Source organism: Anser anser (assembly GCF_964211835.1).
Source record: "Anser anser genome assembly, chromosome: 4".
In the NCBI taxonomy this organism is placed as follows: domain Eukaryota; kingdom Metazoa; phylum Chordata; class Aves; order Anseriformes; family Anatidae; genus Anser; species Anser anser.
In genome coordinates this window covers 7,760,203-7,779,150 of record NC_139724.1, presented here as the reverse complement: position 1 = coordinate 7,779,150, position 18,948 = coordinate 7,760,203, and the positions used below count along the sequence as shown (strand labels likewise).

The 18,948-nt window shown below is 42.1% G+C and overlaps 1 protein-coding gene across 4 annotated transcripts in view; it reads right to left on the bottom strand.

The window, feature by feature from the left end:
- The window catches only part of EIF4E (eukaryotic translation initiation factor 4E), a 31,232-nt gene extending 12,330 nt beyond the window's left edge, over positions 1 to 18,902 (bottom strand). The window contains exons 1-3 of one of the 4 annotated variants that reach the window (XM_083835614.1): positions 18,850 to 18,902; positions 18,664 to 18,730; positions 13,963 to 14,103 (exon numbers count right to left, since the gene is read on the bottom strand). In XM_083835614.1, the coding sequence (XP_083691740.1) occupies positions 13,963 to 14,055 (93 nt within the window). In that variant the 5' untranslated portion in view covers positions 14,056 to 14,103; positions 18,664 to 18,730; positions 18,850 to 18,902. Of the gene's footprint in view, positions 1 to 8,488; positions 8,640 to 13,962; positions 14,104 to 18,663; positions 18,738 to 18,849 lie in introns of those variants that run through there. The other 3 variants (XM_083835615.1, XM_083835616.1, XM_083835617.1) reach the window with 3 other exon arrangements.
- Between the last annotated feature and the right edge of the window lie 46 nt (positions 18,903 to 18,948).

The window sequence follows — 18,948 nt, the reverse complement described above, 5'->3', positions numbered from 1 at the left end:
TATTGAGGTACCTCAGTTCTTTCAAGTAACTTTAAGACTGCTAAAGCTAAAAATTCCCTCTAATTCATCTCGGACTGGGGGGGACAAATCACACCACAGCAGCAGAATTTGCATCCCTTTATTCTTCGCCATCTGAACGGGTCCAATAATACTAGCTGCACGAATTCACGCTCTGCTCTCCATTGACTTGCTTCCTACACCATTCGTTTCCATCTCTGTTTACTTAACACACTTAGCGCTGTCTCAAATTAAGATGAGTTATTTCAGGAATACACAGTATGGTACGTTATATAGAATATGCGCCTCTAAATTAATTCCCAGAACAATCATGTTTCAGAATGAAAATGTGAATTTTCGGATCAGACAAAGCATCACTGGAAACAGACATACAGTCCTTGCTTATTTAGCAAAAAAAAGTGTTATTACAAGTCTGAGACGTGACCAGAACTTTCAGGTCTGAAATCAGGTATCATACAAAATGGCAGGTAGCTATCTTTATTTCAATATCACTGCTAACAAAGCTTCAGGCACCAAACATACGTGTCTAAATTATTAGCTCTTGAACATCAAACTGAAATTTAATTACACATATGCTTTACCACAGATTAGGCTGATTCCATGTATTATTTTCTCAAATCTCCAGAGAGTACTAGAGATGTCAAATATACTTTAACACAAAGAAGTGAAATAATATATTCCCTTTGCATGTGAAACCCCTCAAGCTTGTCACTCGAGAAACCACCGTGTCAGGTTTGAAATTCTAATGCCATTCCTTCAGAGCAGGAAACAAAGCGTTTTTGTGAGGCCAACGCTCCCCCAGTTACCGTCATCTCTCCCTAATCTGCAGTCCGCACTAGAATATTGCCAACAAGAAATGAGGAATGAAGCTCATTTCCTACAGCTACCAGGAAAAAAAAAAAAGCCCATCGAGCTGCACACAAACCACTTCGGTATATATAAATATAAGCCAGTATTAACTACAGCAGGTCCAAAGACTCTAGACATTCCTTAGAGCAGCAATACAAAAGTAGTACTTAAAACTGAACTTAATCTTTGTGGTCTTAAAAGAATAAAGCAGCATACGAGTGGATTAAGGAAATTAGCGGATTAAATCAGTCATCTAATTAAGGGAGCAATTTCCAGTTTATCATCACCGAAGCTGCTGAAAAGTGGAACGGATTTCAAGTGATAAAACCAACACTCCTTAACCTTCACAGGACCAGTTGGCAAACTCTTCAGGTCACATCTAGAGATCTGGCTTAACACGGATTTTCCTTTCATTATCAATGTATCAAGTACCATTAATTAAGCACAGCAGTACGTTTTACTTCAGAGAAATTACACTGTTAAGCTCGGGAAAGAAAACCCAAACATGCTTAGTTTAACTAGCAAAGATCTCAGTTCAAAAGCTAACCATAATTTCTGTCACATTTGAGAATGCCTTCGTACACCCCCATGCTCACAGTGAAAAGACTGAAATGAGAAGGGCCTAACAGGGGCAGCGACAATTAGGATACTGCTCTGATTTACTCAGTACAAGGGGCAGGTAGTAATGTTTCCTGCCTCTTACGAGAAGAAATGCTTTCTCAAGATTCCCTAATGAGAGCCATCACTGACAAACCCACAGACGCACAGTGTTAAGCAATCTGTCAAATCTTCAGTGTTATAAAAAACTAAACAGCTCTGCAAAAAAGAATTAAAATTTGAAGCACTTGCTGACGCTCTATCTGAATAAAATTCCTAGTGTTAGCCCCGTCTATTTTAATTTGATGCAATCAGATATACACCTTCTCCCTTAAGCGCACACGGGATGGTCAATGCACAGCGGCTGTGAAATACACCTAAGAGGTATTTCAGTACCTCCCTTTCAGTTACAGCTTGCATCATACTACAAGAGGTCAAGACATTACCAATAACTACAGGTTAAGTGCTGCCCCATCTATGACTTAGAAGAGTTAGAGAAAATAGATGTGTAAAAAAAAATCAGAAGAATCTTATTGGTGTTTTAGAAGTAAACTAAACACAGGATTTTGTGATAATGCTTGTTTTCATTCAGTGTGACATCTAATATTTAGAATTGATTTAGAAGTCCTATTGCACTGAAGATTTACATCCCAAGGACTCTGACAGGTGCAGAGCAACTTCCAAAAAACGCTTTCAGTTGAAAATCTCACTCACATTTGCTCAGAAGATAGCTGTCACCATACAAAGGGTGGATCCTCATGTCTCCCTGGTCACTCCTCTAGAAGTACAACAACCTAAACTGAAAGAATCGATACAAAACTATCGCCATGTATATATTATTAGCCCTGAACATGCTCAATTTCACATTTTTTAATACAAGGCAGTATTAGAAAGAATTATGGTAGCACCTGCAGGTAACACAAGAACCTGACAAGCCCCAGTGCCTGCCCTGCGTACTGATGGTCACCCTTCACAGGTGAACATTTCGGGCTCTTGCCCAAAACAGCACATGACAGCTTGCTGCCATGGCTCAGGATTACGCAGCTCCCCTCAAGAACAAAGCCAGGCGGAGGAGGAATTTTTCGGGACCAGGCTGCCCACTGAGGATAGGCACAGCTGCACACACCATAAACTCGGGAACAGGTGTGAAGCTGCAAGCAGAGCTTTCTGGTTGGTCCCAGACAGAAGCTTAAAGCAGCTAATTCGTGCTACCACTTATTTCCCTGTGCTGTCAAACAGAAAACGATTTTTAGCTATTTAACCATACCAGCTCCCATGTCTTTTCATCTCGCATTTATCTCCTCATTCTGACCAAACAGAAATATTTGTACAGCAAAGCATTTCTCATTAATCAAATACAAAGCATGCAAGTTCACTAACTGGCAAAGTCCCTTCCTTGCGCCCAACCTCTTTCCAGGCACTGAAATTCAACAGCAAGCCCCAAGCAAGCACCTAACACACGTTTTCAATGATTCTGTGGAGACAGCATCACTTAAAGTTATGCTGTATCCATTTTTAACAACTCACACCTTGAAATCTTGCAGTTGCTACACTACTAACTTAAAGCCAGACCATCTCTGCCAGCAGTTTCTGGATTTCCAGATTAAAATTCATTCGTAATATTTTACTCTTGCTCATAACCAATGCATCTTTTAACCTAAAATTGACTTTGCGTCTACTATTAAGCTAAGCCATCACTGGGTTTGCTGCTTTTAAAGCAGACGTAATAAAAACAGGTAGCACTACCAGCTAAACTGGAAAGCTTCATACGGCCAATCCTGCTCCTCACGCACAATACAGCACGTAATTAAGAGTGACATTTATTCACTACCCACATGCTTTTTGATGTAGGAATGAGCCTGCAGAAGTCTATGAAACATTCGCCTACTCAGCATTTAATGACTGTGCGTATCTGCACGTTACTTGCCTTCTGACACTTGTCGCTTTAATTGCTGTTACTCATTCCTTCTCCGCGGCGCATAATGGCCAACATATCAAAGGAAGGTGTGCGTGTCACGGGGACAGGAAGTAAGGCTACTTACTGAAAAGCTGCGTAATCAGGTTTGGCTATTTAAAAGAATCGACTAGCTCTACCAGGTCTCACCCCGTGTTTTCAGGTGCTGCCCAGACCTCATTCTGGTCGTTTAACAACCTACAGGCGTTGGTCATGAAGTCCAGTTAGAAGAGACGTTCGTGCCCCAGCAGGATGCCACTTCGCACTGCTAGGCATTCCTGCTGAAAGTTAAGAGAATTCAGCTTGTGGAAGAAGCCTGTGAAGTTTTCTTGCATTAAACCAAGATAAGTTACACCCAAGAGGTTCCACCTCCTTGTTTAGGGTTTCCAGCAGAACAAGAGAAATGCACGTTCCGGTCAGCAGGCGTCTAGGCCAAAAGCACGTCAGTTATCTCCTGGTGCTTACTGCAGATAACTGCTACTACACTGCACTTAGGATAACAATTCACAGAGTACAAAAACCGAGACCTATTTATATCGAATATTCTGGACAAAAAAAGGGATTTAAGCCCACCCACAAATAAGTATGCATTGTAAGAAAACAAAATAAACGCTGTATTCTTACGAGCAACAGGAACCGAAGGACTGATACCCAACTCTTAGGAAGAATATACAGAGGTAAAAATCCTATGTGGTATGCATATTACTAGACGGCATAAAGGTACCAACAGCAACCTACTAACAAATTAAGCACTGTTAAATAGCTTTCCAGACACCACGACAAATAAATTCTAGGCATGACATAACCAAGGCCTAATAGGGAGCAACTATCCTAACAGCTTACGCTATTACTTAGAACACCACGGATTTTTAGAAGGGCATTCACTGTTAGAACACAAATTACGACATGATTTTAACAGTGACATCCCACCAAATTAGAACAGAAATGCAACACGTGTACAGGAGGACAGGAACAAGAGACTGAAGTAGAAGAGTCACACACTTCCTCCAGAGTTCGAAGGACACGCTTTGTTTTACAGAAAATATAATCTTGGCTTTTAAAAGCAGCGAAAGATTACAGCCCTTTCGACTTCTGAAACAGTGGTTACATATACTTAAAAGTATCCATCAGATTTTCAACGTGTAACTCACAATCTTATGACTGGAATTAGTCGAAAGGTTACATCGTAGATCAAAACATTTCGGTGTCTTTTTTTCTATCTGTATAAGCAGGCTGCCCTTGTGCTACCATATCTCATGCCAGTCTGCACACTGCTGCTGCCCTGGCTACTGGAATATGAAATCTACAGGTAGAATAAGATGACTTGTAACACCTAACACTAAATTATATGAGACACTCAGTCAAGAAAACAAAAGCTTCCAAAACAATGCAGAGAAGAGTTCAGGTGACTCGAGGAACAAGGGCCATCTGTAAAACTTCTCATCTCCCTTCATCCCCACTTCTGCAACAGACACAAGAGCACCCCAAATTCCTGTGAGCACACCGAGCCACCCTTACAACCAACTGGAATTGTACATTGGCTGAAAAACTAAGACAATCAATTTTCAGAAATGAATTTAAAACGATTTTATAGCATATGGATGCTTAGGAGATCACTCTTCAACCACAAAAAGAAAAACAAAGTCCTGGACATATCACTGGTATGCCCGATTACTGTAAAGCATGAAATGCACACAAGGTACTTGGACAAACAGCACTGGATGCGAGAAAAACTGAGTGCTATTTAAAAGATTATTCATTTGAACAACTGTTCTGCACATCTAGAAAAAAACACTTTTAAAACGGTAAAACTTCACTGTCTTACATCCACTATATAATAAATGACAAAGTGTCATTTGCAGGCATTAAAAAACCACCTACAGTACACATCACATTTAAATCTGTAGACCACACTTGTAATACCTTTACAGCACGAACAATTTAAAACAGACTAGGTTTTAGGACTTTAGGAATGAGTGGCTACTTAAAAGTTTCTAGTTTAAAAATAGCTTTAAAGAAAGATTCATTTCATTGAGGAAAAAGTCATTAATTCCCTTTTAAAATCTGTATTTCCCTTTCACGCTCCAGGCCGTCTACCAGCATCCTGCATCTGATTTCCCTATGTCCCCTCAAAATTCACACTGATCTTTACAAAGCTGCTGAAGGGGTCACATTTTGTCACCAAAATTTCCCATACCCTCCACACCTGCAGGTAGTATCAGAAGAAGCAACACGATTCAGTCTCATATGCTATTTTTATGCGTTAGCTTGAAATAAGTTTGAAATTTTATATGCTCTGTGAAATACACTTGTTCATGAATTGCTTTCAGAAAAATGTTTATCTCGGTTACAAATCATCTAACGCCTTCCTTCTTTTACAGTACTATAGGAAGCTTTGTATTCAGTCAGAAAGGGAATTTACAGTTAGGAAGTCAGCTTGTTATTGAAACTCTCAACCAGCACCCGAGATACATTTATCCTGCATTTCACAAACATGCAGGAACAAGCATTCACTGTACTACACCTGAATACCGTACTGATTTCAGCCACAGCAGGTCACTGACATCACTTCAGCAGAAAGACCTGCTTAAGAATAAGTCTGAAGTTCAACCTGACCTGCATTTAATTTACATACTAACTGTCTGTCACTAATACAAAATAAATACCTTTCAGCATACCTTGTGTTTCAGGAGCTATTTTGAACTTCCTAGAACGTCCAGGCTCTACGCCACTATGTCTGTAACCCCTCAGAAGTAGTATTATTTCATTTAAAGAAGGAGCAGTTTAGCTTTGAGCCCTACCTATTGATGACTAGTTGTATAAACAAGCACTTTTCAAGTTATACGTAACTTGAGTTTCACCTGCATACCTTAGCCTTGAAATGGGGAATTAAGTTCTTAAGAACTGCACTTGCCCAGGTGTAAAGGTAACTGTCACAAAACAAAGCAAATAAGCGCGATGCCCATTTCCAATGTGAGCGATAAGGGATCAGGTGCTCCCATCTGAGTTACTTCCACGCAATTTATCCCCACTTGCAAGTTAGCCTCTGCATGGCTACATTTTAGAGTCACCTTTGGTAAACTACTGTTTACTAAAGCGTCACTATTGGTTTTGTTGTTGACTTTGTGGACTTCTGCACGGTGTTATCTTATCACATTTACTCCTCAAAGGCTACAAATACAAGCACACTAATAGGAGACACTTCTGCATATTCTGGCAAATTAATCTGGAACAGTCTTAAAAGAGCAATCATCTGGATAGCACAAGATAAGCTGACAGCCTTAACCTTTCAGTTGTGCAGAGGTTCAAGTTTTCCCTGCAGTGGGGATATAAACCCCTCTGCAGTGGGTTTATATTTACCTAGAACAATCTTCCTGTTCTTCACAACTTCCATGGAATTCCTTACAGTACCCTAACCTCAAGTCTCAATGTTCCTAAATAGCTTCAATGGTTTTTCCAGCCTCTTAACTAGACATAAAATGCATGTTACATTTGAGAACACGCACGTTCTATAAACATCGCTGATTTTAGCAGGACCCTGCATTTAAAAAGAAATGCATTAATGAGTGCTCTGCATTGGCAGAGATACATCTTCACACTAGGGAAGCATTACAGAGGGCTAAGAGGGACAGCTGATACTGCCCTTTTCTTTCACTCCCTAGCCTATTTTCCCCTTTAACTTAATTAGCGAATCGAGGTTACCTTGCAGTTGCACAAAATACTTCTTGCAGTAACTTCTATCACGTTCGCTAAAAAAGTCATCTCTACAAACCTAGGTCCAGATTTTGAAGGTCTGCAAGAATGCTCCCTGTGATCACATGGTAATCAAATCCCCAAACACACACACAACTAAGCTGTTCAATTGAAAATCGCACAGTATTTTTGCAACATCAAGCATCTATGATCTCAGTTACAATGTAGGTCTAACTCGAAGCGTACGTAGGAGACTTGTGAGCCACCTGAAAGGATAATAAACAGAAATTATTTAAGTAAATTTGAAAATAAACAAGTACGTCTGATATTTGTTTCTTTAATTCGAGTATACTTTAAATAAAGCAGAATATCCAACCCCTGTGTTACTAAGTGTTTCCCTATCCTCTAGTTTTACTGGGGCAGCACAGCAACTACTGCACAATAAAGTGGATCTAGGGAAGCAAACTTGTTGGGAAATCGTTTAGTAAAATTAATTATTTTGGGCTAAATAAGGCCCCAGGTCTAGTTTGACATACGATCACATACTTGTGTAAAAATCAATGCAGACAATAGTGTGGAGACAGGCTTGTGCCAGCACCCCGGCCAAGAAAAGTCAAAGCCATGCCTTTAGCGTCACTTCAATTTCTTATGGCCATCAAACTTCCGAGTTATTTACCACAGCACCTGCTGAGCTCCACGACCATCGCTGAGCACCGAGCTGCCGCAAAGGCCTCACCTTTGGGAACGGGGGCCATAACCCAACGATCGCATTTTGGACACAAAACCAAGCGCTCGACCCCGGCCGGCGAGCAGGGGAAGGCTGCTGCTGGCCATTTACCTCACTGCGGGGACGACTCATAACGATCCTTTTGAGAACTGTCAAGCGATTTACAAACGCTGGCGAACTTCAACCTTTCTCGTAAGTAAAAATCGGGGCTCTTTATTTGTTACGGGGGGAAAATCGTGAGAATCAACCCGCTGGAGCACAAGACCACCTCCCTTACAAAAGGTAATAAATTTTTACGTAAGAGCAGCACTGACGGAGCCCCCACCCCCCCCTCTCTCCACACCCGGGGGTCCCCATCCCGGGGTGCCCCCAGACGGCGGAGGGACCCCAACGCGAAGCCCGCCCCCCCCCCGCCCGCTGCCATGCGGGGCCGCCCGCCCGCCCGCCCGCCGCCGCCGCCGCCGCCGCAACATGGCCACCCCCGCCGCGCCGCGTGAGCCGCCCGGCGCCGCCCGCACCCCCCGGCCCCGGCCCCGGCTCCCACCGGGGAGAAGCGGCGGCGGCGGCCGGGGGAGGCTGAGGAGGAGGAGGCTGAGGAGGAGGAGGAGGCTGAGGGGAGGGAGGGAGGCGCGCGGCGGCGCAGCGCTCACCGGCTCCACGGTCGCCATCTTAGGTCGGTCCGGCCGCACCAGCCCTGCGGGGCGGGGAAGGGGGAAGGAGGAAAAAAAAAGCTCCCGACGCCATTGGCCGGCCGGCGTCACGTGGGCCCGGCGGCCGCTCGGGGAAGGGGGGAAGGCTGGCGCCGCCGGGAGCCGGGCGCGGCGCGGTGGCCGATGGGAGTTGTAGGCGCGGAGCCCCCGCGTGCTGCCGCGTGGGGAGAGGCGGGAGGCGGCCCGGGGGGCTGGGGGTGAGGGCTTCGTGAGCCACGGCTGAGGCGCCCGGTGCTACAAATCGCTCAGCGGAGGCCAGCCCAGTGCTTTGGATCGCCTGCCTCACTTGTTCTGCGAGCCTCATTTGTTCCATGTGCCCAACGTGCGCTGTTTTGTTCTGCCTTTTGCTCCTCCACATGGTGGATGCGCACGAACATGGTGGGGCTCGCTGAATCAGTCATTATGGTTGGAAAAGCCCTCCAAGATCATCTAGTCCAACCGTCACCCTACCACCAACATCACCCACTAAACCATGTCCCTAAGCACCAGGTCCAACTTCTTCTTGAACACCCCCAGGGACGGTGACTCCACCACCTCCCTGGGCAGCCCGTCCCAATGCCTGACTGCTCTTTCTGAGAAGAAATGGCTCCTCACTTCCAACCTGAACCTCCCCTGGCACAACTTGAGGCCATTCCCTCTAGTCCTATCGCTAGTTACCTGTGAGAAGAGGCCGAGGTGTGCTGGAGAAGGGAAGGGAGGAGTGCTTTCCACCCAGAGAATGAGCCAGGTTTGACAATTAGGGATGCTGGATGCTTAAAGGTTAAGAGTAAGCTGGCAAGCCCTGGACACCTGGTCCGATCACCTAGATCAGGGACTTGGTCAAAGCATGCTGCAGGTCCCCCAAAGCTCGTGTGTCACGGGAACAGAAGCCAGCAATGTCCATCCACTTCTGTTCCCAGCACAGAAATGAAATGTGCCCAGGGTGTGCAGGCGGGGAAGGCACTGGCACATAACGCTACCAATTGAGCACTCTGCTGGCAGATGAAGCACAGAAAATCACGGCTGGCAGACATGTGTCTCTGTCTGGCACAAAACAGACTCTCCGCAGTAATTCAGAGTGTCAGGAATCGTGCCTAGCTCCACGGACGTGCCTGCACAGGGGCACGGGCTGCCAGGGCACTGCGTTGCTTAAGGACAGCTCCAGACGGCTCCCGCCCTCCTGGGGACATTGGTCTTTGTATCCCTAAGCCCCTCCGGCAGTTTAAAGCACTGCGAGCCACACTGGGGCATGCCGTCCACATGTCTACCACTTGGTGGGCCACCGAACATTTTGGGTTTTAGCAGGTCATGCTTGCACATGAGCTGTGTCTTACAGATGTGTCATATTCCCTTGGTGTCTGAAACTACAGAGGCAGGCTGACATCCAGCATTTGTGTGTCAGTAACAACCATAAAGCTAGTTTACTAAAGGGCTGTGTTTCTGGGAGAGCAATCGTGTTTGTTCCTGTGCTCAGAAGATAATATGTCTAAATACAGAATCCTTAGAGATGGGGTCCTCTTAAAGAGAGGAGAAAACATAGGTGAAAGGGCTCTCATTTAAAAACTGAAAGGTCTTGATATTTTGCTGATGTTTTGCTTTTTGTTCCACTATTTTAGCTGTCTCAGTCCCATTCCACTGCCAGTTAGAAGTGTATTTCTAACCACAACTACAGGGGTTGCAGCAGCTATATTTTCCCCACCCCTTGGCCCTTGATTAAATAAATTAGGAGTCCTGAGAAATTTATTCCAACCGCTGTGGAAGAAAAACATTGCTTTGCTGTGTGCAAATAGCAGGGTTCAGGTTCTCACAAAATGAGACCTACCACAGCTCAGATTTTTGATGGTTTCACAGGAGATCAAAAGATGTCAAGGTTCCAGCACCCCTAATTTACAAGGAGGGTCTAAAAATTAAATGGAACGATTTTTAGAAATAAGATCTTCACACAATACAGCAGAGCCCATATTTTAGACTGCTGTTCATGATTAAAAATGACACCCAATCAGATGAACAGTAGAAACACAGCAGTATGAGAGGGATAACACTATGTTTGAGCTCTGAGTTGGTTCCATGGTAAAAGTCTGTAGCAGTGCAGAATTCCTGTGAGCCTCCAGAGAGAGACATTTCAGTTTCCTTCCAAAATGTTCCTGTCACAGAAAGTCTGGTATAGGATCTGCACATCTCCGTTCTGCTTTACCTGCTAGACTTTGTTAGCAAGTAGGGTGTTTTCAGGCTTTGAGACTTAAGTTCATTCATGCACATTCATGCAGCATCCCTTTTCTCAGGAACCTAGAAGTGGAGCTACAACTAGAGGAACGGAGGGTTTGTAATTATAGTGGTTAGAATGCTTTCAGTTCCCCCTAGAAATATACCTTTGAAAGCCCTCTGCCTTGAAATCACTTTCCAGAACTAGCACAGTATTGCTTGTCTCATGAGAGAGAGGAAGTAAGACATTACAGTGTTAAGAAAAGAGTAGGTTAAGGAAGGTTACAGAGGGACTGAGCTGTACTTTACTCAGCATTATGACTTAGAAACAGGTATTTAAGGAAGGTGTTGGGAATAGGTGAGAAAAACAGCTGTTTAGCTGTTGTTAAGTAATGTGAGATTGGAAATAAATACTCCAGATGCTGCAGCTAGGCTTGCATTCCCTTATCTGCTCCAAGCAGGTGAGTTCCTTGTACATGCAGTGAGGCTATACAAGCCACTCTTTTCAACATGCAGGTTGACTTCAGGGAATTCAGTACATTTGTAAGGCAGAATTTTCCTCTATGAAGTCATGTTTCTACCAAGTCAATCATACTTATCCAGGTATTCAGCCTGTCAGGCCCCCTATCTTCCATGCAACTCTTTTTACAAGTTGATGTTTTATTTGGTGTCCTGCATACAACGGGTATCGTTCCATTTTTAAAAGTGTAGTTACACACACCTGCTAGTAACTTCCCTCTGGTCCTAATGGTTTCTTACCGTTCATTTTATCGGATTTATCCACTCTGTCTTCAAAATCCCTTCCATTTCCAGGAAGGTGAAACTACTGGTGAGTTTCTCACCAAGGTTTCCAGTTTCTTCCTGGTGAAAACTGACTCAAATAGTTTACAAACTTCTCTGCAGTGGCATGTTTTCTTTGAGTACTCCTGTTAATACCATGGTTATCGATTTGTACAGCAGAATTCTGGAAGGCTTCCTGTCTCTAATGACTGAAGAAAGATTTATTATTAGCATTGATTCCTTTTGGAAGGAGCCAATCTTACTGTTTTCTTACATCTAATCTGCAGGAATCTATGTGTCCTTCTACTTTTTTTTTTTCTTGGAGTATTACTGAACATTTTAAAAAGATGTCTTCTTGTGTCTAACAACCTTCCTTATCCTGCTGTTTACCTATGCTGTCTCCCCTTTGTGCGTTCTCAACCCTTCCTTAATAATCCAAGCGTGTATAGACCTTTTGTTTCCAACACATGTATTTTATATCTAGACATAACATTTGTACAATCTACAAACAAGCAATGAAGTCTCCTGTACATGTTGTACATCCTTCTCTTGCTGAACAAGCCGCTTTTCCTTGGCATTTCACTATTAGTAAAACTGAGCCAACATTGGGTTAGTTAACTACAGAACAACTCAGTCATTTTTTGTACTCTTCTATAATCTCCCTCTTTAGGCCTGATGTTAATCTCTGCAGATACAATTTCATTTCTAATAATGAGTTTGTCAATTGCATTGATCGGAAGAGCTGCTTTTCCAAACCCAAACTGTTTTTTACGGGGAGGTGTACTTCCTGTCACTCCAATATCTTGACAACAGACAAAAAAAAAATTGCCTGGCTCTAACTCCCATGGGGGCAGTGGTACTTTGAGACTGTTTCTGGAAGAATGTTTCTAGAAGTGCAAGTAAATCCAAGTCCACAGATACACTGTGCCAGCAGAAAAGTACCAGGAAGGGCTTAAAGTACTCAGGCAAATGCCTTGGCTTTAGAACTAAGGATTTTCTTTATGGGACTCCAGACAGAGGGTGTGTATGTGAATGTTTTAATAAAAAAATACCTATCACTAGCAAAATCAGTACACAGTCCTGAAGAGAGGCCATGGTCTCCAAGTCAAGGTTAGTTTAGGGTATAACATTCAATACCTAAAGGTGGTTTAGGGTATCATATTTGATTGCTGTTTCTTTATTACTAGGAGAAGCAATAAAGCTGTCTTCTCCTATATTTCCTTGTGGATCACTGAATAGTCATCGTTTATCATCAAAATGTTTTGGAACAGTAAGTTTTCTGCTGCATTCTTTCTGCCATTGAATTCACGTTAGTGTTATGATTTGGTTTTTATTTAATCAAGGGAGAGGGCTCAATGAAGTAGTGTGTTATCTGCCACCTGGTGTCTCTAAATAAAAACACAACAAAAATATATTGACGTTCTTAATCTTTTATAATACTGTTTTAAAAATAAATACTGAACAGAAATTTCACAAGAAAATAACTTGGGCATGTCTTCCTAGTGATAAAACAGAAATCTAGTACAAAAATAATTCTCTGTATGAGGTAGAATGTTAACTCATGGTGGCAAAAGAACATTACCTATTAACTTTGTACATTTAGAAGGTATGTCAATACATTCAGAAGCATTAATTTCTCGCCTTGTGACATGCTCTTGATTTTATATGCTTTATAATGTTTGGTTCCTAGTAATTGTTTACAGACTGTTTAACATGAATATGGTAATTAATGAGCCTTCCTATATATTTGCCTAATATGCTGCTAGACAGATCTGATATTCCATTTTACTTGTTTGGCAACCATGCACATGCTTTGACTGCCTCTGTTTTAATCCTGCCTTTAAGCCTCTTAACATAGATAAAGATAATCCATCCAGAATCCTCTTCCTTGCTGATCATTTTCTCTTCAGCTTCGTTTAACTCTGTGTTTTCATTCTCAATGAACCAAGTGTACAGAACTATGGTTTAGAGCCTTAAGTATCATTTTACTGAAATGTGAATGTGTGGTAACCACCAAATGATACTGATGTCATATTGCATATGGCTGTGTTCGTTTTTCTTATGAGAATGCAGCATTAACCATATAAAGCCCCCTAAAAGACAGGTATGCATACTAGCAGTTTTGAATAAGATAGATAAATATAGTACAACGGAGTTCAGAACATGGCCAAGCAAACAAGTAAGCACATGTTGTGATTTGGTACACATTTTTCTTTGATTTGTTGAGTTAAAGAGGTGCAATGCCTCTAAAGATGACAACAGAAGTTATCCAGCAACTTATAGCAATGAGAGGATTATGAATTACAGTAGTCTTTTCTTTGAATTCATTGACATACGTAAGCAAGATCCTCAAAGTGGCATGGCTACCTTGCACAGCGACATCGTCTTCAAACTAAAAGGAAAATCAACACACAAGGCAAAGAGGTATCATAGTTACATCCACAAAATCATACCTTTTGACGTTGCTTTAGGAAACAAAAGAATGGTCTGAAGTAAAGAAGTGTTAAATGCCTCTTCATTAATCCTTGCGCACTTCCGAGCTCCATCAGTTTTCAGTGTGAATTTAAGTAGCCGTTAGGAACTTCTGTTTCATTCTGCAAAGCATGGCATCAAAGTCAGAGGCATGCAAGCGTAAGTTCTAATTGACTTTCACACCTGTATCTCACTGATTTGAGTGGAAATGCATCAGATCACTCACATCACTGATCTCATCATCTTAGTTTGTTTCTGAAACCTAAAAATAGAAAAAAGTTGTAATGTCTCATAAGCATTGTCCATGCTATCTAAAGTGGAAAGAAAATATCGTTAGTATTTTACTGCTGCTAAGTCTTTTTCTTTATGACCTTGACATCAGTGACAAAAGCTGTATGAAATCCACATTGATATCAGTATAAGATTCCTGGTGAATTCACTGGACCAGAACTTCACGACTTTTCTTACATTACCATACTACAGAATAAAAGTCTTTCTCACCTCAAGAAACATCTACGGATTCTTCCAAATATCATCAGCGGTGGACTTGTTCTCTTTAAAACCTTTAACTTGGTGGTTAAATAGGAATGCTTTTTATAAAGTATCATTTTATTAAAAAAGATGTAACTTGTTTTCCTTTGTTCTTGTTATATGAGAAACAACAGGTTTCATACACATAGACTGAAAGTTGCTAAGCTTATTGGATACCAGAAAAGTGTTCTTGAATTCAGAGAAAACCATTCTTAAATCACAGCAGAAATTTTGATTCACTGTATGAACACTGCAAAAGGCAGCATTTACTTATTCAAACATAATGAAACTGAAGGATGTGCAGGATCTTCCTTTCAACCACAACTAGAGAAGACACTCTCTTGGAACTGCCTCTGAATACACCTGCTCCATTACGAATTGTGGTTGCAGTGGGCCTTTCAGTAACTTAATTTGCATCTCCTCGAATGGAAGGAACAAGATTGATTCAGTGGGTTACAATAAATGGCAGCATCTTTTGGCCCACAGAATTAGGCAGACTTTGAAATCCCACATCATTTTTCTTTAAAAAGGAAAAAACGGAGACAGATACTTTTTTAATGCAACTCCGTTAATTTACAAAGAATGTTTATAAAGTCTTTTTTTTTTTTTTTTGTGGTCATCTTTCAAATATTTGTCCTTGTGTGCATTTGTGACGGTTTTGCTATTTCTCTTTCTTACATGCACATATGGATACGTGGAACTGTTGCATTTGGTATGGGAATCCCAGTAAGTGCCTGCACCATCTGGCCAAGCCATAGTTCATATTTGCATGTGGTCTAGTGCCTGTGTGGTATTTTTTTCATTGTTTCAGCTATCACTAAACAAAGAGTCATTTAATTGGGTCTTCAATGAGCCTAAACAGAAGACTGCTACTATAGCCAAGAGCTTCAGTGGGAAAGCACAATTGCCCACCCCCTACTACCACAACGTACAGAAGCAAAGTGACAAGGGGATCCATGAGCTAAGGCACTCTCTTAATTAAGTAATGTCAAATTCAGTGGCCATTTTCTTCCTAACCAGCAGCTGTCTCAGTTGCCAGCTGCGCCTGCTTTTCTGCAGCGACTATGTGACCCATGAGACACTGCTGACCTCTCCTCCTGCCCTTATTTGCTAACCTCACTCACCCAGCCCTGCACCACTTTGGAGGAGTTCTGAGGACAGCAGGAATACAGCGTGGACATAAATCAAGGATCACGAATGGGCTATACAATTTCCAACCCACACGCACCTCTGTGTGTGTTTGTGCGTGACACCGGGGGACAGGCAGCTAGAAGGTGACATGAAAAGCCTGACAGAGAAAAAAGAGCTGTGCTCAAGTAGGGTCACAGCAAAGGTCAGTGAAATTCCCTGGTGAGAGTAAGCGTACCACCAGATAACGGGAAACGGCAGTGGATGGGCCTCCAGGAGGCGTGAATCAGTTCACTTATCAAATCAGGAAATCAAGGCCAAATTGGGAAATCAAAAGCACTGAAACACCACATACGCCATATAATTTTTGTATGGGGAAAATAAGATAGGGCTGTTTAAAAAGCCCTAAAATCACAACAAAAAAAAAATCTTAGGCCAAATCTTTCAGAATTTGCTGTTCAAGGTTGATCCACAAATGTGGTTTGTGTTATCTCCAAACACTGAGGAGAACAAATAAGTAACTTCATCAGTTCCTCAGTGAGGGAGCTCACTGTTCTAACTACATACATTTTAAAAATTATTAACTTATGCATCATTGGCTTCTCCAAGTAAGCAGTGAAACACTATGCTTTTATTTTGAGCTTCAGAAATGCAGGAAATAAATGAAACGAAGTAGCAGAAGGAACCCTGTCTACTAGCTAGAAAGGGGGTCCTCTTTTATTTTCCTAACCTGCATCATTGTCAACCGCTACAAAATCAGCACAAGCATACACTGACATGATCCCAGTAAGGGTACTGAGAGATACAATTTACTCCCATTTGTGAAGTTATACTCAGACATGAAATTAAATGTGATTTAAATACTCATAAGACGTAGTGAAGTATGCAAAATTACTAATGATGATTATAGTGAAATCTCATCAAGAAGCAAAAGATGGCATTTGAGCGGAGCACACTGGACTAGATCAATCAGAGCACTTCAGGTTTTTTATACCATGCCAGTGACTTACAGTACTTGTAAACCCTGCTTAGCCAGGTAAACGATGCCTACAGCTCCTTAGGGTTCTTTACATGGCATGAAGTGGCAACTCAGGTGTACAAAGGCATCTGTCCTACGTTGCTTGATAGCTTGATTTGCTGGTTACTTGGCAAAGGAGCACTGATTTTTCATGGGCTGTACACATTGCAATACCTGCTAGCAACATTTATCATGTAAGAGTGATTCTGCCCAATCAATAACATTCTGCTTTAAAAAGGTTAAACCATGACTTTAATAATGGTTTCGACTTGGGATGTGCGAAGTCGGGTTGTGAATGTGTCCTTTAAAGATACTTCATGACGTTGGTTGGTCATTGGTAGCCTATCTCCAGAATCTGGACCTAAATGCTGGCACAACATGAGCTGCATAAATCAATACATAGCTATTTCTACCTGTTGAAGAAAATAAGAGTTGTAATCTTTGTATTTTAAAAGCTTCCTAGGAACATTTACTAATTCACTCTCACACTATTCTCTTTCCACAAAAAAATAGGCTGATATAAATATTATCGATGCTAGAGAAATGAAGGCAAGGATTGTCAGAAGAATTCACAAAGACAAGTGCCCACCTGCAATTACAGCTCAGTAATAGGATATTCCTTTGGTAGTTTGACTGTGCTAGCACAAGTGTTTATCACACAGCAAACCAGGATTAAATCCTGTGTTATCTGTCACTTGGTCCTGTAACCAGCTGGACTACTTAGTCCATTTTTACCTATTGACATAAGAAAGCAAGTACATCTGTGTGAATACACTTACTCTGATAAACTAATAGGATATGGTTTTTTGTTTGTTTGTTTTGGAGTTAGTAAATGGAGACTTTCACTTAACCTCTATGCCTAGGCTTTATTATTATTATTATTATTATTATTATTAAAAAAACAGTTCCAGAACACCAAAGGGAATAGAACACAGTATAATTGCAGAAAATCCTGAAATTCTAGCTTGGATTTTGATTTGCACTGCCTGGGAAGTTATCTGGATGCCAGGAAATGGGAATATTTTGTGTACCAAGATCAGGAAATAAATCACTGCCGTTTCATTGAACTCAGTGAAGTTGAAGCAGGCTTCATTACACCGCAAGAGAATCTGATCCTGCAGTTTTGACTGAAATAACAGGCTGTGCTTGCCAGCTAGTGGGAAGACAATAGAGATTTGAACAAGGAGTGGGATCCCAGCACTAATGGCTGGATCTAGCAAATATGTGCTCTGAAGTCTTTTGCAGTGATTCTCCTACTCAACAGACATCTCGCTGTGTTCATTATAGAAAGCAACTTCCTCTTGACATACAAACCAGTAAGAAGTGTCTCCCATTGATGTTAGAGATATTTTAGTACATACGGAGAATAGTTTTGACATTGATATTCAGAGAACATAAACACGATTAGCTCTATAGGCACAGGTAGTATCTTTTTTGAGATCAACTCATGTAAATGGGAGAATAGATGGGACTAATACATAATAACATATGTATTACTCAAAGATTTTATGTGATATAAACAGATCATTTATCTTTAATCTTTCTCTTTCCAGGAAGAAAACTAGAATTCTTCTGGTAATACCGCTGTGACTCTGCAGACTATTTTTCTAATTTTAATTACTGCCCTACTGAATATCGAATGCGACAGCTTTTTCCCTCCAAATGAGAGCTACGAACACAAGGAATTATTATAGACTACAGAGTCCGACAGACTAAAATCACATACCATAATAAAAAATTTAAGAAGTTATGACCAAAGAATCAAACCGAAAATATAGCCTCACTGGTGAAAAACACAAGGATTAAGGGCCAGGAGCCTCCTTCTTCCTCAGAGCTGCAAACACATGCAGTTGACTCAAGCGCACGTTTCAGGAGAAGCTATACAAAATGTCCAGCACACGCATCTTTGGATCCTGATGAGTAAGGAATGGCAACACCATCCCTTATCAAAAATGCTCTTTACAAATTAATTGTGTGGATGTGGGAGCCTGGTTTCTGCTCTTACCTTTGCCACCGCTTTGCTGGGTGATTTTGTCACTGAGTCGCCAGTCGCTGCGGTTCCAGAAGCCCACCTGCAAGACACACAGGGGCAGCACCTCCACACACCCCCAGTTATTTTTATTTTTCGTTATTCTGGGGGCACCTGGCCGCACGCACGGCGGGACCCCCGTGGGCTAACCCCACCACCTACCTGCCCCTCAGGGCCGCCCGTCGCGGCCGTTACCTCCCTGCGCCGCCGTGGGGCGACCCCGGGAGGAGAAGGGAAGGGAAGGGAAGGGAAGGGAAGGGA